Source organism: Aotus nancymaae, unplaced genomic scaffold, assembly GCF_030222135.1.
Source record: "Aotus nancymaae isolate 86718 unplaced genomic scaffold, 86718_ANA_hifiasm-v0.15.2.pri h1tg000011l, whole genome shotgun sequence".
Taxonomy (NCBI): domain Eukaryota; kingdom Metazoa; phylum Chordata; class Mammalia; order Primates; family Aotidae; genus Aotus; species Aotus nancymaae.
The window spans coordinates 78,414,855-78,440,247 of NW_026988422.1; the positions used below are offsets into that span (position 1 = coordinate 78,414,855).

Sequence of the window (25,393 nt, forward strand, 5' to 3'; positions counted from 1 at the left end):
TTTCTGGCTGACTGCACAGGCATACCTAAAATCTGCAGGAAGTGATCTGACTCCCACACCAGCATCGCTGGCAGTCTGGGCTCTTAGCTCCTCTGCAGTCAAAAGGCAGTGAAGGCGATAAAGTATGCTGGGGAGACAAACTGCTTTTCTCCACAGTGATGCTGGAATCGGATGTATAGCACAGAGTTCTGGAACCAGTATCTTCAAGCAAGGGGAAAAATGGACAGATAAATACAAAGCACACACACAAAAGAATTTAAAAAAGAAAAGATCAATTTTACTAATGGATAAAGAAAATCATAAATGCTAGTAAAACCTAATTTTGAAAAATATTTGTAAAAATAATCCTCTAAGGTCAAATGGGATTTATTATATGATTTATGAGAATGATTTTGTGCTACATTAATAGGCCAAGTATAAAAACAAAACTTTCAATGTTTACCAAAAGGAACATTCAAATAACATTCAATACATAATACTGATTAAAACAAAATAAAATCTGAAGATTAGGTAACTTCTAAAAAATTAACGAATCATGCATTTAACTTGATAAAATTCAAACTTATCTTTAATAATCTTTAATACTCAAACAAATAGTAAGTTATGCTAGTACAATTAACTCATTACCTGTTTATTCTGCAGACTTTCCCATTTGGCTTTCCTCTTCTCAGCACTGCTTAAAGGAAGAGCTTTCCCCTTTTGATTCAAATGTCGAGGTGTCAAAAGATTAAGTCTGCAAGAATTCCAAAACAATTTTGTCAAACACACAAAAATGAGTACATGTTCACAGTGGTTCTCCAACTTCACTGTGCCCGAAAACCACCTGAAGAGCTCATTTAAACTACAGCCTCCTGGGCTACCCTGCCTCTTGGGCAAGTGTGTGTGCAAAGCATCTCCTGAATTCAGATAGTCCACAGGTGGGCAGGGGGACAGTGAACCTCTGCATATCCAGTGATGTCTGGTGAGAATGTCTCAAGTGCAATTCCAGTGTCATCTCTGAAGCCCCTTACCTTGAAGATGTGTGGTCCACATCCAGCAGTGGCTGGTTGAGATTGGTTAGGTCAAGGTTATACTTTGTTTTATAATATTCTGCAAAAGTTTCATACTCAGGGGAAGGAAATTTACTGAGTGGGGTAAGATCAGTGTACACATCAGCTACATAAAATCGATGAGGCTGATCAAAATTGCGATATCTAAAAAGGAAAGACAAAGAACAGTTGCCTTTTGGTTTAAATCAATAATTCTCAAAACACAACTGTTTTTAGTATGGAAATGATGATTAAGAATTCAAAAGATTAAAAATAAGTAACAATAAAAATTTTAATTCCAAATATATTTCAAGGATTTAAGAACTATATTTTTATCAAGTAAAAACTGACACATTATTGTCCCACTTTATTATTCTTGTTCTAAATATCCACATTTTGATGACACATGAAGCTATATGGCACCTTTATCTATTTCAACAATATAAACAGCATAAAAAATTTATACTATTCAGAGTAAATACTTTGTATATTACTAATGCTAAACATTAAAGACACTTGTCATATAAAATGTATTACTGCATCATCTATGACAGTGATAGTCCTGATAACATTTAAAATATGGTTCTGAGGCGCAAAAAAAAAAAAAAAAAAGCAATGAAAGACTGAATTACAACCAGTATTATAATTATTTGAAAACTGCCTGTATTTAATTTTACTGCTCCAAAACTCTATTCCCCAAATTTTTATAAAATAAGGAAAAAAAATTCCAGATTTACTATTTTCACAGAGCTTAATATTATTCTTTATAAAAATTTTAAGAAATGATATTATTATTATTTATAATCAAATTCTATAAGACTTTGGAGAATAAAAGATGGAGATTTTAAGAAGAAAGTCTATCAACATTAGATTATCTGACCCTTTACAAAGTAAAATTCCTTACCTATAATGTTTTAGGTATTATTTTTTAAGCAAGTAAACTGGAGAGAACAGGTCCACCTTAATAGATTACTTATGTTTTCTTTCTTTTCCCCCCTGATCTGTTGCCCAGGCTGGAGTGCAGTGCTGTGATCACAGCTTACCACAGCCTAGACATCCTGAGCTGACGCAATCCTCCCACCTCAGCCTCTTGAGTAGCTGTAATTACAACATGCATTACCATGCCTGACTAATATATTTCCTATTAGTAATTACAATGCTGAAGTCACAGCCCAATTATATTCCCATGTGAATAAGTGCATCTTTTAAAACAAAGTATCACCACCACTTTCCTTTCCATTTAAATACCTACCTTGGAATGATAACTGCATCTTGGTAATCTTCTAATTTAAAAACAAACGGTGTTTCTTTTGAATACTTTGTACTGGGAATGCCTATGCGAGCTTCAGACTTCTCAATATCTTCCATGAATTTAAAGTCAATATCCAAAGTGCTGGAGTCATTAACTTAGAAGAGAAAAAAGACTCTTTAGCTTGTTAAAACATGATACAGATAGTTTCATAAGCTATATATTTGTATATGTGTCTAATTTAGAGTTATCAAATGAGATTTTTTTCTTACCAACATTAAGAGGTAGAACACAGTAAGCTGAATCAGCGTCTGTAGGTTTAAATTCTAGTGCAGGTTTTTCAAGCCGAAGAATATGTGAGAATATATACTGGTGAAGTCTTGTAATCAACTCAAGCATTTGTAGAGACAACATGAAACCAGACTTCTTCAACTCAATGGATATGGTAACCTCTCCAGAGCGTGTATACACAGGAAAGTGTGGAATCTTAGCAAAAGGAAAAACAAAGTACCCCTCAAAGTTAGCAGATATTTTATTCCATTACAGTTAACTTCGGAAGAGAAATTATGCTTTCCAGTGGAGAAATACAAGAGGTATCTTAATCTTTAAATATTAAACATACTGAGGTAACAAAAAGTACTTAGTACTAGTTTTTTGTTTTTTCCTTTTCTTAAGCAAGATGTTTTTGTCATTATGAAATATCTACCTGAGGTATGGGTTTGGCTGTCAGTATTCCAAAGCATCTTGTGGTATCTTCAGGAGGATAGAGTTTCCGCCTTCTGAAGTTGAGTTCATCAGGTAAAGGTGTAGTTAAAACCATTCCTATCACATACAGGTAACAGGGCTGATCAGGTTTGGGATAACTATCCCTCAAACACTCTGGAATCTAGAGTTGGAAAGGAAAAGTAAGCATCATGCTCAAGTATAATACCCTCTTTTCCAGATGTAAGCAAGGAAACAAATTAATCCTGGCTTTACTAAAAGCTGATGAGAAAAAGCTAAGAAAATACCCAAGGCATGACACCTCTTAATTACTTAACCCTGCTGGGTAAGTCAGCGAATCTCACGCAGAGGCTGCTGACAGTGGCCCAAGTTCACATATATTATAATGCACTGTTGACTATACAGCTAATACCAAAATTACATATAAAACAATCCAACACTGTAGGGCCTTTTTAAAAATACTACTCATTTGATCTCTTTTGAGAAGAAAACGCATCTCTTCCTTGGGCTTTCTAAGTAGTCACTGTAGAGTATCAGAAAATAAAGTTAAAAAAAAATAACCCAGTATCAGAAAATAAAGGTAAAATAAAAATAAAGTTTTAAAAACCACTGAAAGATAACCTTTATTAACATTTAGATATACTGTACAATTTCCTAGACTTTTTTCAATGTATAAATATATAGAAACATACACATTTATATTTTTCAATACAAATAAAATCACACAACACTGGTATATATTAGGGTATGTGCATGTCTGTGTGTGTTTGTGAGATAACCTAATTTTTATCCCCAGTTACTGTAAAGTGAATTATTTGTCAGGGTCAATAGGAACCAATATCATTTGTAATGGCTCCCTCATTATGTGAGTGAACCATAATTAAATTGAGATTGCTGCTAGGCTTTCAACATTAACACAATCCTTCAGATTATGGTCTTGCAAATTCTGAGGTTCAATAAAAAAGAATTGCATCTGTAGTTAAAAGGTACAAAAACACTAAAAGACAGTTATAATTTACAGAGAATCAGAAAATACAGAATGTATCAATTAAACAGGATGCCAGGCAGTACTACGCTTTTCTTTTTTTGTAGAGACAAGGTCTCACTATGTTGACCAGGCTGGTCTCAGATTCCTGGCCTCAAATGATCCTCCTGCCTCAGCCTCCCAAAGTGCTGGGATCACAGGTGTGAGCCACCACACCCAGCCAGTACTATGCTTTTCGAAACAATTGAAACAAGTATTTTGGGAAAATGGGTAATGTTCATGATTTTTAAAAAAACTAACAGGATTCTGAATTTTGAAAATGCTAAGCGGGATGCAAAATTTTTTAAAGTAAAAACTCAGTAAAATTGCATAAGCAAAACCAAAGAACCACATATTTAGGCTAAGATACAAGCATAGCAGCCCCCCTTATCTGCAGCTTCCATGGTTTCAGTTACCTGAGGTTAGTTATGGTCCAATAAATAGGTTATGTACAATATTTTGAGAGAGACCACATTCACATAATTTTTATTATAGTATATGGTTATAGTTGTTCTATTTTATTATTACTGTACCTAATTTATACCTTAAACTACCACAAATATGTATAAACCTATTTTTAAAAGCATAATATATGCTATAAGTCCTCAATTAATGTCTTCAGGAGGTTCTTAGATACTGGCTAAGGGAAACAAAGTAGAAAGAAACCAATTTTCCCAAAGGCTAATTGACATAAACCAGTTAAGTTCCTCCAGCATATTTCTGGTGACAAGAATATCATCAAATATCTAAATTAAAAAAACTTTTAATATTAAACATTATAATAAATGTGAGCCATACATACACTTAAGAAAGATGAATAAAAACAAGGAAGATGATTATTCACCCACTAATTCCAGTTCAGGACCAAGACTGCCAGAGTCTATCCCAGCAGCTCAGGGCTCCATGCGGGAACCCGTCCCGGCCAGGACACCACCCTGTGGCAGGGCACACACTCACGCATTCCCATGCTCACTCAAGAGTGGGGCAGAGCAGATCAGCTGATGTCCACATTTTGGGATGTACGAGGAAACCGGAGTAAGCAGATATGAGAACGTGCCAACTCCACATAAACAGTGGCCCTGGCTAGGAATGAATGTGTTTTTCCTCATCGACATTATAATGAAACAATGACGAGCTGTTAGAGGACTGGTACTATCTGCAGTTTCCATTGTGGGTCTTAGAACACATCCTCCAAGGGTAAGCGGGACTACTACACACAGTAAAATGCTGCTTTTGCTTGGGGTTCTTATGAGGTAAAAATATTAACACATATTTTAAAAATAAATGCTTCAGCCCATTATGGCTATTACTAGAAGTCAGATTTAGAGATGCTTTCATGTGTGAACTCTGCTAGAATGCCCACAGATTGAGTTAGAAACATTCCATGGAAGTAACTTATTTTGATTCCCAATAGCCCGCATCCTAACTCTTAATGAACATTTGTGCTTCTCCCTTCCAGTGTACCTGTCATCTTGAGAGGGCATCTTCTCACTTGCTTATTTTATCATACAAATCCTCTTCTGTCTTTGCCCCAAATTATAAGTAAAACAAGAATCACACCACTAAAATGAATGAAACGAAGAATGTCTCTTTAAATGAAATAAATTCATTCTGGGTAGAATATGAGAGATGGGTCCAAGAATCCTTGAGGAGAAAAACAAAAGCAACCTCTGAAGTGGAAGAGCACCCACGGCGCACAAGGAAGGAAAGGGACTGATCAGAGAGAAGCTGTGAATGGGAGAAAGGAGCTGAGATCCAGAGTGGGCCAGACTGCAAGGGTGTGGGAAGCCCAATAAGCAGAGGAACTGAGACAGGATATAGCAGGAAGTGAAGTCAGAAAGACTAGTTTTGACTCTGTTCTAACCAATACTAACTGCTTTTGGGTAGCACTGCCTTCGTTTTGTGGAACCTGGTCTTCCTGGAACACTGGTCTCTTCTTCATCATGCAAATCAAGCTCTTCTTCATATTTAACAGTCTCTTTCCCAACTGGCATCAAATGGTCATCCAGTTCGCCTAAGAAATTTAAACAGAGAATTAACAAAATCCATATTTTGCCTAATTAATTAGTAAGTAATCTAGAACACAACTATGTTAGCAGGACCTAGAAAAGTAATGAAAACTAAAGCACCTTTGCCTTTTACAATGTAAAAGTAATCAGATTCACGCTTCAGGTAAAGTCTATTTTGGCATCCATATATTCAATACGGGCAGGACAGCAAATTCTGTCCTAAGGCTCAGAAACAAAAACATCTAAACATGACATTGGCACATATGAATGCTAAATAAAAAAGCCATAGAAAATGGGTCCACTTATACAGAAGGAGCAGGATTAAAAAAAAAAAAACTGAGTCTATTTTTTAAAAAAGAATTTCTACACTAGTGTAGATTAATTTGAGAGACTGATACAATAAGACACAAGTGTTCATGGTATACGATACAACAATTAAGAAAAGACCTTTATGTATTTAAAGGGAGTCAGTAAAGACAGCAAATCAATGACACTTGTCTGTAGTTAAGCTATGGAAAACAAAGAGCTCCCACAACACTGTAGGATCTCCAAGTTACCAACACACTTACATTCACCAAAGTACTCTAAGAGCAGCAAGTGCATAGCTCTACAAAATCCTTAGAGATCTATCAAGTCCTCTATATTTTCTTTACACTGTTTGTAATTTATTTTTATTTGTATATGCTTTTCAAATGTCCTTACCAATTTTGTGCAGTTTTTCACAGCAAATGAGGGCTACAACTCTTTCAGCCAATCGTACACAGCTCATTGGTGGACCCTGAAAATAACAAAAACCTTTCCATTGTATATGCACATAGCTATATTACCTCTAGCACACAAAACACCTATGAAACCACTGCCCCAACATCTTTAAAGTTCAATTTACCAAAACAAAATTCTTTATTTTTAAAAATTCCAAAGAGTTTTTTAAAAATCCCTAATCTCCATATTTGAAGTATTCATCTTTAAAAGTCCTGCTCAGTAAAAACTAAGTCATAATTAAGATTTTACAATTTTGATGAATTTAATTTTCAGTAAGATTTTAAGTATCTTATTTTTACTAATCGACAAATATGTAACAAAAAGACAAAATAAAGATTTATCAAGAAACAGCTATAACATTAATAGTATTGAGCAGCTTTTTATGTGCAATAGAAACTAGTTATCTTGGAATATTTGGAAATCAGTACTGAGACCAAGAATAGTATTTATAAAAAGCGAATTTTTGAGTCACCAACAAAATAACTATAACAATGCAATGATCTCTAATAAATTTTATATCAAAGTGTCTAAGCCACAGTTGAATCATTCTGTCAAAAATGTGTATGTTCGTAACATCTTAGAAGAAACTTCGGAGATCACCTAGTCCAGTTCTAAGTGTCTGTAAATTAGACAGTTACAAACATGAACATCTAGATGACTACAAAAGAGTTATAGATCTACTTTTGAAAGTAAATTTGTTTTTCATTTTTATTTTTGATCTGTCAACACAAGGCTCTTGCTCATGAAAGTAGATTTTAAAATCAAATCTACCTGTAACTTGCAAGTCTTAGAAAAGCTCAAAAACTTCCACTAATGACATATTTTAAGAGATAACAATCATTTCTTTTTCTAAACTTACAACAATGGAGGCTCGAAGAGGTGAATTAATTGGCAGGTAAAGAGTTGAATAAAATGTACCATCAGGCAACTCTCGGGTCCTGCATTTAGGAGCTAGATGAGTAAACGGATCACTTGGTAATCTAGCACAGTATCTGTGAAGAAAAAGAAAAATTCTGAGGCTGAATCTACAACTGAGAAAATACTGATATTTACAGTCTCAAGTTTGATTTGTCATGTGTCTCTTCTCTACTGGATTTGTATTTATATGTGGCATTTAAATTTCATTGCTTCAAACTTTCAACAAGACAGTATGGTGCTGTCTAACAGAAATTCTGAAAGATGTTCTATATCTGCGAGGTCCAACAAGGCAGTGGCTGGTGAGCACTTGAAATGTGACAAGAATAACTACGAAACTCTATTTTTTATTTTATTTTAAATTGAATTTTGAATTTAAATAGCCACGTGTCGAGTGTTACCAGAACAGAAAGAGTACAAAGTATTGTTCTGAATCTGTAGGAAAACATACTGCCAGTGTTTGTTCCTTAATCATCTTACATTAGCCAACAACTACCAGGATGTGTAAGGAAGAGGGCAGGACAGCCCAGTGCTGTCACAAAGAGGACAGCAGAACAAGCAGCTCACCGAGCAGCAGCACCAGGGAAGGTTGGAGTAGGGCAGAAAGCTAGCCAGAAAGGGATGCTGGGACAGGACTCTCCTCAGGAGGGTGCTGGAATGGGCAGCAACCCTGTGAGGTTGCGGCCTGTGCAGCAAGGCACCCGACCACAGTGGCAGCCCTACAGAGCAATATACAGCTACATACAGGAAGACTGAACACTAATTATTCTGAAGACAACGGGAGCCAAACTTCTCACTATTAGAGAAAGGAGGTACAAAGACAAAAAAGAGGAAATCTAGAATGAAACCTCTAGTGTCACACTAAAAATGGAGGTATCAACAGATAGACACTGAAACAAATACAGATGTAAACATGAACAAACAAATATTCTAGCTCTGTCCATTAAAAAAGCCTGGCAGTAGCAATATTCCAGTAGCAATGAATAAATCCAGTGTCCAGTTCTTGGTTTCTAACCACAACTCATTCTCCACTAAAAGGAATCAGACCCTTTTATGTTGAGGAAATTTCCAACATCAAGGCTGGGACAGTCTAGAATGTCTTGTGCCATAAAACAAGGAAGTATTCAACAAATAATGGTGACACGTTAAAAAGACACAGAAACTAGCTTTAAGGGGTTCCCACTGATCAAATATGAAACAATTTTAACATCAAAACAAACAGTAAATGATAATGATGGATTATAACTCATTAAATAAAACAGCAGTCCATAAGTTCACAGACATTAAAAAATAGTAAGAATGAATAAATGGAGAGGATAAATGGATGGTAGAATGCCAACTAATAAACACAAAATAAGGGATTTAGAAAATCATCATTTAGTAGTCATCATAGTAATAATCAATTTGGGCAAAAAATATCAAAGAATGCTTACACTAATGAGTTAAACTGAGAAGAGGAATAAATTTTACATAGTTTCAAATTATCTCCCCATGAAATATTTATTAATTATAAAAGGGGTGAAAGGTAATTTTACAGTAGAAAAAACTGGCAGGCTTTACTCAGGTGATCTAAGTTACCACCAGTAAGGGCACAAATCAACATGGTGTGCCACTTGGTAAGATGGGATGAGGAGAATACACCATCACTTCAGTGATGTGCTGCCCAAAAATGTGTAACCTGGGTCTGATCATGAGAAAATACCAGACAAACCCAGATTGAGAGTCAGACTACAAAATGACGGCCTGTCATGTTCCAAAGTTTCAAGGTCATTAAAGTCAAGGAGAGACTGAAGAATGGTTCCAGACTGAAGGAGACAAGGAAGATGTCAGAACAGGGCATGATGACAACTCCTGACTCTACAGTGGATCTTTTGGCTTTGTAGAACATTCTCATGAAACTTGATGAGTCTCTCTTGGTGTCTGGGTGAAGGATATATGTGAATTCTAGTATTCTTACAACACTTTAAAGTTTGAAATTGTTTCAAAATAAAAGGTTACAAAGAAAATCTTATACTTGCTCCTTTATTTTGTCTCTGAATAGAAATTATCCTGATATATAATCCAGGAATGCATCTGCTCTTCTTAGCTCTTAGAAATTTTATCAGCTCTGGACAAAGTAAATTACAATGTACCCAAAAATATAAATTAGGTTATCACAATCTTACTTTATTGCTAGGGGAAAATTCAACATTATTCAATGGTTATAGCACAAAACAAAAAACTTCAGGATTCAGAAAAAAATTGGTTGGCAATTGTAAAATTAAATTAAACCCAATTTAAAATGCCTTCATTATGTTAGCCTTGCCAAGGAATACTAAACTTTTATTGTTGCATGATACTGTTTTTGCCTTTTGATTAAAAAAAAATTTAAAAAGTAACCTCTTTATCAAAAATACTGCAAGTCTAAGTGAAGACTGGCAAATGCAAAATTGTAAACAATACAAAATGTACAGGTTTAGACTTAAACTGTGCAACATTCCCATACTTTTCACACAAATGACTTGATGCCATACCTATTGATATGTCCAATGGCAGTGTTGATTGTGACTCGTGGACCACCATCGTCAGGCCTCAATACATATGGTGGGAAAATGTCATCATCATCCACGACAGGATCAATGTCAGTCTCACCAGTATCAACCGACTTGGAACACTTGTTTCTCAAGATCTGAACATTTAAAAAACAGAACTTACAATGAAAACACATGTCTTCTTTGCCATATGCTGTCTGCCACTGTACCTACAGAAAAAAATTCTCTTGGAAATCTCTCTCTCCTAAACATACTTCAATACTCTAAAGTCACGTCACCTGCTGCAGACATCTTCCAACGAATCCCTCCCAGTTCCAATCAAATGGAGACCTTCACCATATGGTACAAAGTCTATACTATACTGTGCCTGCCTACACACACACACACACACACACACACACAGACATGACTGTCAGTCTTTCAGAATGCAACTACTATGTCATCACTTTCCAATCACTCAGTAACTCAAGCAGTCAATTACTGTCCATATTTACAATGCAATCTCCCAGACATCCATCCCCAATAACGTATATGATAACCATTTTCACTGTTATCTTATCGTGCCCTTTCAAACCCTTTGTACAACACTGTTGAGTCTTTGTAATCAGTCTCAACTTCCTTACTATGTACACAGGGTACACCTCTTTTGAAATTGCTGCCTGTAGATAAAACTCATCTGTTTCTATGAATACAGAGAAGAACAAAGAAACCATATTAATTTTTGTTCCCAATCTGCCAGCACATATTAATTTGCTGATCTTACCTTTTCGATAGCTTTGTAGGTTTTAAGGTCTTCTTCAAAACTTTTTATTTTGTCTGTATCTGCTAACATTATATAATTAGAGATGGGTGCCCTTGCTCTTCCTTTAGATTGAACATAGGATCGATATTCTGTGGGCAAATCAAAACGAACCACCAAGTTGCATTTTGGTATATCAACACCCTCTTCTACAATACTTGTTGCAATAAGCAGGTTGGTCTCATGTGCTCGAAATTTCCTAAGTACCTGAAAAAAATCCACCAAGAAAAGAACTTCTAAGAAAATTTCCACCAAAAAAAAAATATATAGTAAAAGTAAATGACAACTGTCATTTCTGACATACATACTCTGGGCATTCTAAACCCTTAAGGCCAGGCTAAAGAAGACGACAATATCACAGAAAACTCAGGATGCATGGACACATGGACAAAGAAACTGATTTAATGACACTCTCCGATTCAGGATAAATTAAATGGTAACATAAGCTAGTTTTCAGACAGTTAGATCTATCAGACTGGCTCCTGGACTCTCCAAATTTGGGTATTATCAAAAAGCTACAATGTAGAAAAGGCCTTCAATGGGAATTATTCTGTTAATTTTAAGTTAAATAATAAACTTTAAATAGTTTTTTGTGTACAAGCCAGAACATGTTGTTAGGTTTTAGCATCTTTACAACACTGTTTCCTGTATTAAAATCTTAAAAAGCACAAAAAAATTTAAGCTAAAATCTACAAAATACAGTGCTATTTTTTTTTAAGTATTCAAACAAGATAACTCTTTAAATGAAAAAAAGAAAACACTTTCTAGGAAAAGATTTCAGTTTGTTAATTCACAGTCATATGGAATGTGTAACAGTTACGGTTATACATGTTTTGTCTTTCCACGAAATGCAGTTGTGTGACATCAATCCAATCACAGAAAATAAGTTGGTTGATGGCAATTAAGACAGAAAATTGGTTTTTCAGATAGCTATTCTAATTCTGGGCATGTAAATCACTATACAGCTACCTCATGGGGACAGCTGGTCTAATACACGAAAAAGTATTCTATAACACAATAAAAAAAAAACCCATTCTGGGGAGCTATGATAAAAGGGAGCCCCTATGGGCACTTTGTATATGTCCTGAAAATTGTTACTGTACACTTATTTTAAGTTACCTCTTCCTGTTTTCTGAATTCTGCTTCCATCTGTTTGTTGCGAGGCTGATTCTTCCCAATGCCATGTCCAGTTATAAAATTGCTGCTGATATAAGCCAGCTCTGGATCTTGTTTGCCAGCTTCCTTTATCAATCTAAAAAAAGTATACATATTTGGAAGTTAAATGTTGCTGAGAGAAAATAAACTTTTGTTTTTAAAGCCTCCTTTAAAAATGGAAGCACATGCATTTTTTGCCAGCATACCTAACAAAACAGTCTTGGTCCTTTTTTCCCCAACTTGCTTAAAGAGAAATCACTGTCACTCCTTACCACATAGATCTATGTACCACATAGATCCAAGTACTTACAATGCCAAATACAAGATTGGTTTGTACTGACAAATGAAATGGTCACATTACATCCAACTGCTGATTTGGTGAGGATGACTGAATAAGTATGGCCCAGGGTGAGACTGAGCGAGTCAGAGGGAAACATGGATCCTCACAGATCTTGGCTTCAGGACAGGACATCCAGTGAGAAAAGCTCAACTCATCACTCTACCAGTTCCACTCACGCATCTCCCAACTCAACACCCTTCTCTAGACCATGCACAGCTTCGGCAGCAGGCCCGGCCATATTACACAGCAGACCCTGCCGTGCTTACACAGACAGGACCAGTGAACCCAACACCAAAGGAAACCTTCACCCCCACAAATATAACAAAAGAGTTCCAGCTGCAATTTCTTTTCCTCTTATCCTACCACCTGATATCATTAGAAGCAGAGCCCGTGGGAAAGAAATGTGTCCTCTCAGTTCCTGACGCTTTCCGGTCCCCAGGCCACTGACCAAAGTTCTGCATAGCATAGGACGGGGCACAGAGATGGCAAAGCATCCCCCACCCACCCTGTCATGAAAGACGAGATTCCTGAGCTCTCTCTTCCTACCTGCTCCTCTGTATTAACCCAGAATGCCTGTAACTGAAAGCTGGCCTTGTAGCTAAGAAATAGCAGAGCTACAGGATGGGATCACATTACATGGGTGCAGAAGGTTAACAGTTAGTACTGCCATTACAGCTATTTTTGAAATATCCACATTCGAAAACTCAGCACATGGGATAAATGGTTCCACACCTGATATAAGCGATTCCACATGGTTTCTCTGAAGTCATAGTACATAGTATAAATTCCAAATAGAAAATTGCATTTTTAAGTCAAATCATTCTTTAAAAAAAAAAAAAATGAAACAGACTAATATTAAAGAGCTGGAAGCAACCTTGAGTGGCCATCTAGAATCTCTCTTGCTCCCAATCAGCAGAACACTTGCATGTCTAGGTTAGTCTGGGAGTCTACAAACCATAGTTTGTAGTTCTAGCTCTACAGTTCTATAGTTCAAGTACTTAAATATTCAGAATCAGAGGTTCTCTTATTATGTTCCAAGGTGTGTTTAATTATTTTAACAAACTTATGATGTAACAGAAAGCAGTGTTACATACAAACAAATAATATGCTCAAAAGCCTAAATATAAAATAAATCACTTTAGAATATGTACTTCCAAATTTTATATCAATAAGCATCAATTTGAATATAATAGAGATTTAGAATGTATTTCAAGTCACTGTTAACTAGGCAAAGAATGTATTTTACTTTGCCAAAATTATCCATCTGGCAGACTTCAATTAGCTAAGAAATAAAAGCACCAACAGTCAATTCATTTTTCCTTAATGAAATCCAAATCAAAACCACAGAGAACTAAAGAGACAACATGCACAATAAATAAAGTTTCTTGTAGCCAATAATTACATGGGATATACCTATGCTAATAATGCTTAGAAAGAAAAATGTATACCTCTAATTGGTGAATCTCAGCAATGCCTAACCGTACCCATGACGAAGCTACAGGCTTCAGGGAAAACAAAGCCAGCAGTCACATGTCAACTCCCAGAGGACAGTGGACAATGCAAACTGCTTAACGATTTCAAAACACCACAGAAAAAATAAGACAAAGTATTATTTGTTTCTTTGGTTTTTACACTGAGTTTATACAGGCTGTTGTTCACTAGCAAGCTCTCTGATCAAGTATACTGTTCCCTAATGCACAGTGTTTCTGAAACTATCTGTAGCGAAGAATCAGGTTTTCTTTTTAAATTTCCAATCCATCAGAGACCAATAGTTTTGTAGAATTTCATAAAAGTGAACTAAGAAAATGAAACTTAAAAAGCATTAAAATTCAAGCACCAATTTTATTGTATTCAGCAGACATAAAATTACTGTCAAACTGCTCTAAGAGTTTCTAAATGCTTACTCTCAATCTCTGTACTTTTAACTTATGACAGAGGTAAAGTCTGGCACCAGTTCAGAACCCATACTTTGTTTATATGTACATTGCCTCCCCAATTAGACTAAAAATAACATAACCAAAAATAGGAAATATGTAAAGTAGGTTCAGAAAACTAGTAGATAGATGTATTACAGAAAATTGTGATCTGAATAAATATGCTAACTAATGCAAACAACCATAGCAGGAAAAGAAATTCAAAGATATCAACACATCATTTGAAATTTCTGCCAGGTTCTTGAAATACATTATCAATAATTCCTTTAGCAGTATCCCATATTCATTCCTCATACTTTCTTGTCAATGTGAGAAAATCAAATATAATTCCTCTGTAATCTCACTAAAAAAAGCTCACTGACAGGTACATAAGAGCATCCTGATATTGCACGCCCTAGATGCTTGTATAAATGGCTGAAGAATTAGCATCTACAGTGTGCCAGGTGATAAAACAGCCATTTTTAATACAAAGTCTCTTACAAACAAACCAGTAAGCGAGGCAGGTATTATTGCCATTTTACAGATGAACATACTGAGACTTTTAAAAGTTAAATAACTTTCACAAAATATACATCCAAAAAGTGGGTAAAAAAGAAACCAAGGCTCCCTGGCAAAAGGGCTGATTCTAGGGCCAGGCAGGGAGAAATAGAAGAGCCCAGAGCACCCCTTGGTACCACAAAGTAAGAAAGTGCTCAAAAACAAAAGGATGGGGGTATGTCAAAGGGACACAGGAGCTAACCTCAAAGAGCTCCTAGTGGCCACAGTTGGAACAATCTGAGCAGCAAATAAATAACAGTATTATTATAGCCCAAATTATAAAATAAACATAAAACCATCAATTGAAATACATGATTCAATTAATATAAGTAGATGGGCACATAAGTAGGGTAAACTAGGTCAGTTTTCCTTACACAAGAATTCCAAATACATATAGATATACCCTTCTCCAGCAAGTGGAGATTAATCCCTCCCTACCAGAGTAAGCTAGATTTAGAGATTCCCTTCCAAATAGAGTAAGAAAAGGGAAAAAGTGTAACTTTACAGTAGAGAAAGCAGGCAAACACTATCACAATCAATTGATGAAGTTTGACATCGCTAGAGAGGTCTCATGGTTGATACCATGAGAGCCTGCTGATATAATGTGACTAGAAGAGCAAGTCACCTCCATGGTATTTTTCCATATCCTATAACCCCAGACCAGCCTGGAGAACATAAGAAAAACCCAAATGGAAGGGTATTCACCAAATACCTGACCAGTACTCCTAAAAACTGTCAAGGTCATCAAAAAACAAGAAAAGACAGAAACTGAAAACTGTGACAGACAGAGGAAACTGGGTAGACACTGACAACTAAATGTGATATGATACCTTGGATTTAAAAAAGGACATTAGCCCATACTGTCTAATGGTTAGAAAAAAAATAAAAATCAATTTTTACAAAAGAGGACAGTAGTAAAAAAAATTGTCAAAATCCAAACGAAGACTGGAATTAATAGTAAAGGACCAATGTTAGTTTTCTTAGTTGTGACAAACAGTGACATGAGATATCATCAATGGGGAAACTAAGTGAGGGGCATATGAGAACTCACTGTACCATTTTTGACTTTTCTGTAAATCTAAAATTCTTCCAAAATAAAAAGGTTTTAGGAAAAAGAAGAGGGGAGGAGGTACAGACAGGATGTGAACCCAGGTTTGTCCAATGCCAGTATCACACAATATTAGTATATTACATGGTGAAAAGAACACTAGACTTGAGACTAGAAGCCATTTTCTGCCACTTGAAGTGTGTAATTTGGGGAAGGTCACACACTGATGCTTGTTTTCTTCATCTATAATATGATAAGAACATCTACTTTCCTCCCCCACGGAATGTTGTGAATACATCTTAAATATATATAAAAGTAACTCATAAACTCCTATATAAGGTACAAAGAAACCCACAAACATAAGACTGTGCACGTACCTACACTACATGTACAAGTGGCTATGATTTATTTTTTTAATTAGGAGAGTAGAAAACTGCACATGCATTACAATAGCTTATATGCCCATAAGCTGTTCACTAAAGGAGAGTTTTTCCTCCCATTAAACTGATGGAAGGAAAGAATCTGGATTTCAGGAAGTTTTTCTAAGCTTATTAAAAAGCTTACTGGAACAAGACCTCTATTGTATATTTAATTAGCTGCTCATAAAGTCAACCCTCAGACCACTCTTGATTCATCATACAGCACTAAATTCCAGTCACATTTTATGAAAGTTGATCACAATTAATCCGATCCTTAAAGTCAATAGGAAGTAATTGACTGATTTTGGATAAACCTTTTCAGGCTAATATTCCTGCAATAAAAACTGGCACATCTCTACATAAAAATACATGCAGAAAACAGGGGAAAGGTGGAAAATACACTCCCATTTCTTCTCTCCAAGCCCCAGAAAATTTATTTAATCCTTACACCATCCTAAATGGAGATAGGGAGTATGTCCACAACCAGACTTAGAACTGCACCAGTGTTAAACTTTTCTGACTCCCAAAATGCTTTTTCCCTGCTCTAAGAAAAAAATCCCTCCTCAGTCACGCTCTCCCAGGTCTGTCTCCTGGCAATCTTCCCACTGTAAAGAACTGGTTTTTAGTGTTCTGTGATGCCCAGGGGCATTATGATGGTAGAAAGAACTGGAAACTAGGAGTCAGAATATTAGGATTCTAGAACTGTCTCTGCCATTGACTAGCAATTTAACTTACAGCAAATCACTCTCTCTCCTGAGGCACTTTCTCATTTTTACAAAAATAAGTGGGTTGGATTAGATACTCAGTGAGGTCCCCTTTTAACCTCCAACTTCTGATTTAAATGTAATTTGGTCTCTAAAGTTATTTTCCTTTGTATTCATCAGAAGGATCAGGCTCAATGACTATGAAAATTACCAGACTGAAAACTGCCAGATGACTACCCTCGAGTCCAATTTCTCGTTACTCAAAAAAGTTTTTAAAACCCCAAACATTCAGAAGCAGTTAAGCAAGCAAGCAAACACACACACACACACACACACCCAAATTACCTTAGGAAACAAAGCTTAGTTTTTCCTAAGAGATCACTACTTGCAGAAAAGTTAGGAATCAACTGTGGCCAATTAATGGATCTCATAGAAAAGTAGACAAGTGACTTAAGTACAAAATAAGGACTTTTTTTGGCACAAAATAATAAGAGTATTTATCCACAAACCTAAAGGACCATTCATTAAGTGACTATCTGACAGAAATTTGAAGTATAGCTCCCTGGCTGGTTCTATATTAGAAAAGTCTTTCATTGAAGAAGAGAGAAAGAGCTGGAATCCACGGCCTAAAATTTAGATTAATTATCACCTTTGCTAATAGTCTTAGAACTTTCCCTAACATTCTCATTCTATTCTGATTCAGAAAATTTTAATATGCAGTCTATGAACCAACCCAAAATTGTAAATTCAATTGTTCTAAACTTTTTCTACTGTGGCCTTGAAAACTTTATTTTTGAGACAAGGTCTGGCTCTATTGCCCAGGCTGGAGTGCAGTGGTGCCATCTCAGCTCACTGCAACCTCTGCCTCCCAGGCTCAAGCCATCCTCCCACCACAGCCTCCCGAGTAGCTGGGACTACAGGCGTATGCCATCACCGGCTAATTTTTTTATTTTTTCTAGAGACGGGGTTTTGTTGTGTTGCCCCTTGTGAGCTCAAACAATCTGCCTGCCTCAGCCTCCCAAAGTGCTGAGATTACAGGCACAACCCACTGTACCCAGCCCCACCTTGAAAAGTTGAATCAGTATTTTTAAGAGAAAAAAATCAACATTAAAAAAATTGGCCACAATACCCAGATAAAATTTATCCTAAGACTATCTGAAGGGGAATGCTTGGTATGAAATGCTTAACACAATGTCTAACACATAGTTAAGAATAAATATATGAATTGAGTCTAAAATTGAATACAAAATAATGCTTAACTTAAATGTATACTTATTTTTTTAAACACCATACTTGTCCTCTATTTTAGGTAGATTAGAATGGATTAGCATCCTTTAAGAAAATAAAATCTCAGCCATGTGAAAAGCAGCCTTCTGGGAAAACATCCTCTCTGTCAATCCCAGGACAGCATGACATATCAGCATGATGGCACCAAGTCAAGGACACTTACATAACCATCAGGCTGGCTCTTACAGCTGCTGCAGAGCATCAATCACATCACAAGACGCCTCCTTGTTCCCATGTGAAATGGGTCAACTTAGAGATTTACCTGTTTAAGACAACTGCTGTGTATCTTCTTTCCACAAAAATAATTCCGCATAAAATGTTGGTAAATGGAGAAGGAAAATTTGTCTCTGGCTTCTCTTTTTCTTCAATTTCTTCATCCTCATCATCATCTTCAGAATCACTCCATGACACATAATTATCCTGATTCCTATTATTATACCATTCAACGCTTTCAAACTGCTGTCGCTCATATGGTTTATATTTGCGTAAGATTTCGAGCAGTTTTATTACTTTAGGAGTTACAAATTTCAGGTCAAGTGAGGCAGGTGAGAAGTGCTCTTCACATAGTGCATGTATTTTCCTTAGGAAAGTGTCTGTAAACAATAAAAATTTCCTGTGCAGCTCCTCTTGCTCATGTTTGATGTATTTCTGTAGTTCTCTTACCATCATTCCAGCTACTTTATCTGCACACCAGGGTCCCAGAACTACCAATACTGCACGACAGTCTGATAGTATCTACAAAGAAAAGAAAAAAAACCTAATGCTAAGCAATAATAATATACCATTCTCATACGGGGTTTAACTGGGATTTCAGTTGTCCTCAAATGGCTTCTTAAATGTAACCCAGCCTTAGGATAACTCCCTAAAGGTGTGGGGAGAGGCCATTAGTCTTTTCATGTTCATTTCATGTATGTGAACGATCTCTTTTCAATAAAATAATCAAACAGAAATTTAAAAATGCAATTGTATGAGGTTAATAAACCTTATTTTTAGATCTGATTAGTTACTATACCTGAGTCATTTACTTTCTGCCAAATTACATAAAAATTTATGCAGCATAATAATTTAACTTCAGACATCAAGGAAGAGCAATATAATTTTCTTTGAACTTTATCTTCTACACTATCCCCTGGTATCATGTTTTCCACTGTACTGACTAGAACTGTGGATGAATTCTGGTGGATAAATTTTGGTGGATCTACAGTCAGCACTTGTGGATGCCCTGGTTAGATTGTGGTAAAAACACCGCACAGCTGTCTCTATTATCATTTCTTTTTTCTTTCTTTCTAAACAATAGGAATGGCCTTTATTGAATGAAGTGGGCTGGCGTGGTGGTTCACACCTGTAATCCCAGCACTTTGGGAGGCCGAGGTGAGGGGATCACCTGAGGTCAGGAGTTTGAGACCAGCCTGGCCAACATGGTGAAACCTCATCTCCAAAAAAATACAAAAACAAAAAAATACTGGTTGAAGTGGTAGAGGAAATAGGACAGCTGCACTGGGGCAGCATCCACAGACTCCGGCACAGTTCTTCAAAAGTCCCTGCTATCCGATTTCAATGAAAACACCACCACAGGGTCAGGGCTCTTCAACGTTAACATCTCAGCTAAATCCAGACTCTGATCCTGGACCCTCCCAGAGTGCTGCATCTTACAACTCTAATTAAGAACCGAAAGTTAATCCATGGCCAGGCTGTAACTGAGGAATCGTGAGAGAAAGAGGAAAAAAAGGAAAAAAAGAAGAAAGAAACGAAAAAAGGAAAGGAAAGGGAACAGAAAGGAAGAAAGACTTCAAAGGTTGAGAAAAATGTGGGCACTGCTGCTCCAGAAAAAAAAATCATCAGGAGAAAAACTAAGACCCACATTTAATACAGTGTTAACATTCACAAATGGTTGTAAAGTTCTAGGGCAGTGGTTCTCAAGCTTTAAAGAATCAGATCACTGGAGGGCTTGTTGAAATTCAAAACTGACAACTCTGCAAACCGTAAAATTCAGTTCTGAGGACCCCACCCAGATGCTGCTGCCCTGGAAGTGGGCCTTCCAGGGCCCACTCTGGAAGGATCACTGTCCTAAGGGGTCTCTTCTCAAAGTAGTACAACTCAGGGACAATACGCTCATATCCAGTTCCTCACACTAGGAAACTGTGGAAGAAACTAACTCATCTGAACATAAAACAAAAAATTGGACTTACTCCTTATACTTGCATAACCATGACACGAATCCTAAGTCATCTCCTTAAATAGGGGACGTCTACACTTAATAAATAATATAAACGTGCATAAGGTAACAGTGAACGTAACCTAATCTGGTATGTTCAATGAAAAACGTCTAAGGAGACGAAGAGATAAAACCTTAAACTAAAATGCAGAGAAAAGAGCCTCATTAGAAGCATATTTTCATTTCAATATTAAAAATAAACAGAGCTTTCAAAATATAATCACTATACGTACTTTGTATATGCTTACCTGTTTTGAAATTAAAGTAGAATCTCTTTCTTTTGAATGTACAGATATATTACAGTCATTGATAAAATTAAGTGCTTCTTCTAATTCCATCAGCAGTCTTTCATAAAGCCCACTTCTGTCAGTAAATGGTCCACAATCTACCACAATCTCACATGGCTGAGAAGTATACCTTTAACATAAGAAACAAAAGGTATCAATATTGCAGTAGTGAGAATGCAACTTAAAAAAGGTTTTTCAAAAAGCGAAAAAAAGAGAAGAGATGCTAAAAATAAAAATGCCAGAATTTAGCAGTGCAGTGAGATTTTAGGTATTTAATTATAATTTTTCTGTATTACTGTATTTCTCCATAGTAAATAATGTATTTTATAAACCAGTAAACCATTGTTTAAAAGATGTTTTCAAATGGCAAGGGGAGAAGAGGGGAAAGAAAAGAATAGAAATGAGCATCCACTGCATCCCCAAGCATTATGCTGGGAATTTACATATCTTTTAACTTAATCCACACACAAGGAGGAGGATGAAGGAAATGAAGGTTCAAAGATATTACATGATTCTGTCTAAACAAAACTCAGAACTGCCTTCCTCTAAGGGCTCTTTCAGCCAAACCCTACTGCCTCCCTGAACACTTCTTGTTTCATTTTTTAAAAACTCACTACAGCATTATGATCCATTTATATATCTCCAAAAAGAAGCTTCCTAGTTTCAGTTTGTATATCTAATCAATATAAAGGGCAGGCTTACAACACGTCTTCCTGAAGTGGTACTCACGTTTATCTGCACAGGTTGAGTACTCTTATCTGAAATGCTTGGGACCTGAACTGTTTTGGATTTCCAATTTTTTTCATATTTTCGAATATTTGCATATAAACAATGAGCTAACTTGAGGATGGTCTAAACATGAAATTCATTTATGTTTCATATACACTTTACACATAGCCTGAAGGTAATTTTATATAATATTTTAAAATAATTTTGTGCATGAAACAAGTTTTGATGGCATTTTGACTTCAATTCATAATGAGGCCAGATATGAATGTTCCACTTGTGGCATCACGCCAGCACTCAAAAGGTTTCAGATTTTGGAGCATTTCAGATTTCACATTTTCAGATTAGAGATGCTCAATCTGTACTGTTTGCCTGTTAGGTCTCAAGGAATGACCACATGAGGTTGATATTCAAATAATTTTGCCAGTAGATTTCATTATTATTACATACAGTTTTCTTTTGTTTTTTAGGCTTAGACTTCCATCTTTTGCCCACTTAGGCATTTGCAGAATGAGGAGCAAGGATGTTCAAAATACTCATGAAACTCAACCACTTCTCAGAAGCAGAAATAAGAATGGGAAGATAGATCATGGTGGGGGATTTTTATCACTAAATTTATCCATATCCATATCTGTGTGAAATGTTTAGTATTTGCAACTATTGCTTTTATTTTTAATGTATTTCTAAATCCTCATAAGGAAAACTGCCCCACTTTCATTCATTTCTAATACCATTCCTTGGGTCTTTCATGCCTTTCATAAAAATGACAACCAGAATGGTACATAATATCCTAAAAGTACTTATAATAATTTTAAAAAGAAAAATAAATCTAGCAAAGACATATATAGTTCTTATTTTTCTTAACCCAAAACAGAATTTATACTCAACCAAAGAGTTATTATTTGGAGAATCAGGTAATGCTTAATCAAAAGATTGCTCATAGTTTTACTTACATGCTCTATTACTTCTACTTCTCAACAAAACTTTAGGCAATACAAGCAAAGCACTCTAACTCAGGTCAGACAAAAGCACAAGCACAGTCTTTTATCTCTCGATCAGTGTTGGCTCACGGAAGTCAGACACATCATGTTCTAGAGGTCACAAGATTTGTATTTCATATGGCATTTGGATACTTAAGTTTGATGAATCCCAAGCGTTACCTTTTCTTCTCACACTCCAAAGAAAACTTTCCTCAAATTCATACTAAATGCCAGGCACATTGCAAGATTTTTCTATATGTCAATGTAATTGATCATCAAAGAATCCCATGAAACCACTGTCAATGCCCCTTTACATGTTCAAGGAAATAAGTGACTCACTCAAGGTCACACAGCTTACAATTAGTGGAGCTATATTCAAATCCACGTCTGATTCAACTCCACAACCTGAGAAATCATTCTTCTCTATTTATTATAACTGTCCTAAGAACCACCACTAGGTAATCTTTAGCTGTATTTAAGACTGTATCTAGCAAGAACGGAAGAGTATTTTGACATGAATCAAATTCATTACATTTGAAAAGCCATTTTCCTAACTTGTAAAGCCTCCCTTCCACCAACTTAAACAAGTTAATAAGGTTGTGTGCGTGTGTGTGCACGCATGTTTTTCAATGAAACTCAAAATAGTAACCCCCTCAAAAAGAGTCAAACCTAGAAACCACAAATAGCAACTTTGTCTCAGAAAACCACAACCCATTTTCAAAACAACAGGGTATTTCCAAATATTTTAAAGCATATTGCTGGATTCTCTAAATAAATTAATGCTCTTTGAAAGCATCATGTAAGACATTTAGGTCTAAAAAACAAAGCACACATATTGACAAAAAAGGAACACAAATTTACTGTCAAAGTTCCCAGTCCTTGGCAACATTAGCAAGTAGGAAATGCAGAGAAACATTGCCGTAATCGCTTAAGGCAGAAATGCCTGTCTGCTACTCTCTGTGGAAACAAGGGTAGATTCTTGAACTCACAGGTTAACTGTACGTACAGAGAATTCTTACTCTGGCCCATTCCTTTTTACTGCCATTTGTTCACTTAACTAAGTACTATCTGCGAGGTACTACAAAAAACACCGAAGGCTTAATATTGTTTTCAACTCATCTCATTAAAGCCAAGTCAATCGGAAGTGCATACCTGTCTAAGACCACCAGGTCAGTTGCAGTTTCAGCATTACTCTTAAGAATTTTCTCTAGTTTCTGAATCTTTTCTTCCAATTCCTCTGGATCACATTTCCCATTTAAAATGGAAGCAGTTAGTCCCAAAATGCGAGGACATGACGGACAATTTTCACAGAGCTAACATAATAAAAGATACTGACAGTAAAGACTTCATTTTGCAAGGCCATAACAAGAGAGACATTGCCATATTAAAACATCAAGATCACCAACAAATACTAAAAAATAATTTGTTTGGTGGAAATGCCACTACACCAAGAACAACATAAAATTACTCAAAGAATTACTGTAGTTTGTTTAAAAGATGTTTTTCAAAAAAGCATAAGTAGATACACTATGAAAATTATATAGAATTTATTTTTATTATGTTTAAAAGTTTACAGATTTAAATGAACACTAATTTAATATTTATTCATTCATACAGTGGAGCCAAACTCCCAATATTGATATCTAATATTATTGTTTTTGATATCTAAAAAACAAATCTGCATATACTAAATAGTTTACCAAGAATTACTAAGACTTAGGTGTAAAACTTACCTTCATAATTTCTCGATAGGGGTGATCTAGGATTGCAAGATGACACTCATCAAACACCAAAAGGTTAATGTCTGACAGTGATAAGTAACCATTTTTCAAAACATTCAAGGCGACATAGCAAGTCATAATGAGAACCTAAAATAAAATCAACATCAGTGTACAAATATATCATTCCCTGCCTGGATATACTTACATAAAATCAGATCAGAGTTATTGTATCTTAAGTGAAGATTAATAAATTCATTAGTTAAAATTAAAACTAAAATACTAAATGTATATAATTTCATATATCAGAACCAAGTAGGAAATCAGGAAAACATGGGAAAAGATGATGAGAAAAAAAATCTTGATAATGGAAAGCATGTCTTTATGACAAATCTAAATTTACTCCAGGTTGTTAGTTTCCCCAAAGCCATAATATGACTGATGAGATCTGTCAATTTAGGCAAATCACAAAACAAGTCACATTATCTTTATTTTTGTCTCTTGAACTGACATGGTTTTCTGGAAGAAAACTCAGACTAAATGTTATCTTTGTAGCCTATCATTATGTGGCTTTTTCAGTGCTTTATTAATGAGGACTTAACTCAATATGTGTAGCACACTAGTAAGCTGGGCTGTTTCAGGTCAGTGAAAAAGCATCTCTTAACCACTGTGTATCCCCCAATGACCAAAACACCAAAGCCCCCAGCACATGCTGGCTACATGGAAACATTCAGTTAGAGAAGCCTCTGGCACATGCTGGATACCTGGAAACATTCAGTTAGAGGAAATATCTGTCAAAGACCTAAACACCTCAAGCAAGAAATTTGTCTGGTTTCCAAGACATTTAACTCGAGTAAATTTTTTGAAAGCACATTATCAACAAGTTGGAAATACGTCATAGTAAAGCAAGCAGATCATACTGAAAGCTATTTCTTTTCTACAAAGTTAAGAGCAACAAAAATCAGTCATTTTATTGACTTATTTGTTTATTTTTTTGAGACGG

At 35.8% G+C, this 25,393-nt stretch overlaps 1 protein-coding gene across 5 annotated transcripts in view; it reads right to left on the reverse strand.

Moving 5' to 3' along the window:
- Positions 1-25,393, reverse strand: part of DICER1 (dicer 1, ribonuclease III) — a 70,941-nt gene that overhangs the window by 18,889 nt on the left and 26,659 nt on the right. For all 5 annotated transcript variants that reach the window (XM_012458292.2, XM_064375194.1, XM_021666531.2 and 2 more), the window contains 16 exons: positions 24,406-24,540; positions 23,825-23,985; positions 20,928-21,096; positions 18,727-19,199; positions 12,160-12,292; positions 11,005-11,247; positions 10,224-10,378; positions 7,655-7,787; positions 6,736-6,811; positions 5,899-6,038; positions 2,984-3,163; positions 2,550-2,763; positions 2,281-2,434; positions 1,011-1,193; positions 628-733; positions 26-201 (listed from right to left, as the gene is read on the reverse strand). In XM_012458292.2, coding sequence (XP_012313715.1) covers positions 26-201; positions 628-733; positions 1,011-1,193; positions 2,281-2,434; positions 2,550-2,763; positions 2,984-3,163; positions 5,899-6,038; positions 6,736-6,811; positions 7,655-7,787; positions 10,224-10,378; positions 11,005-11,247; positions 12,160-12,292; positions 18,727-19,199; positions 20,928-21,096; positions 23,825-23,985; positions 24,406-24,540 — 2,831 coding nt within the window. The remainder of the gene's footprint in view (positions 1-25; positions 202-627; positions 734-1,010; positions 1,194-2,280; positions 2,435-2,549; positions 2,764-2,983; positions 3,164-5,898; positions 6,039-6,735; positions 6,812-7,654; positions 7,788-10,223; positions 10,379-11,004; positions 11,248-12,159; positions 12,293-18,726; positions 19,200-20,927; positions 21,097-23,824; positions 23,986-24,405; positions 24,541-25,393) is intronic.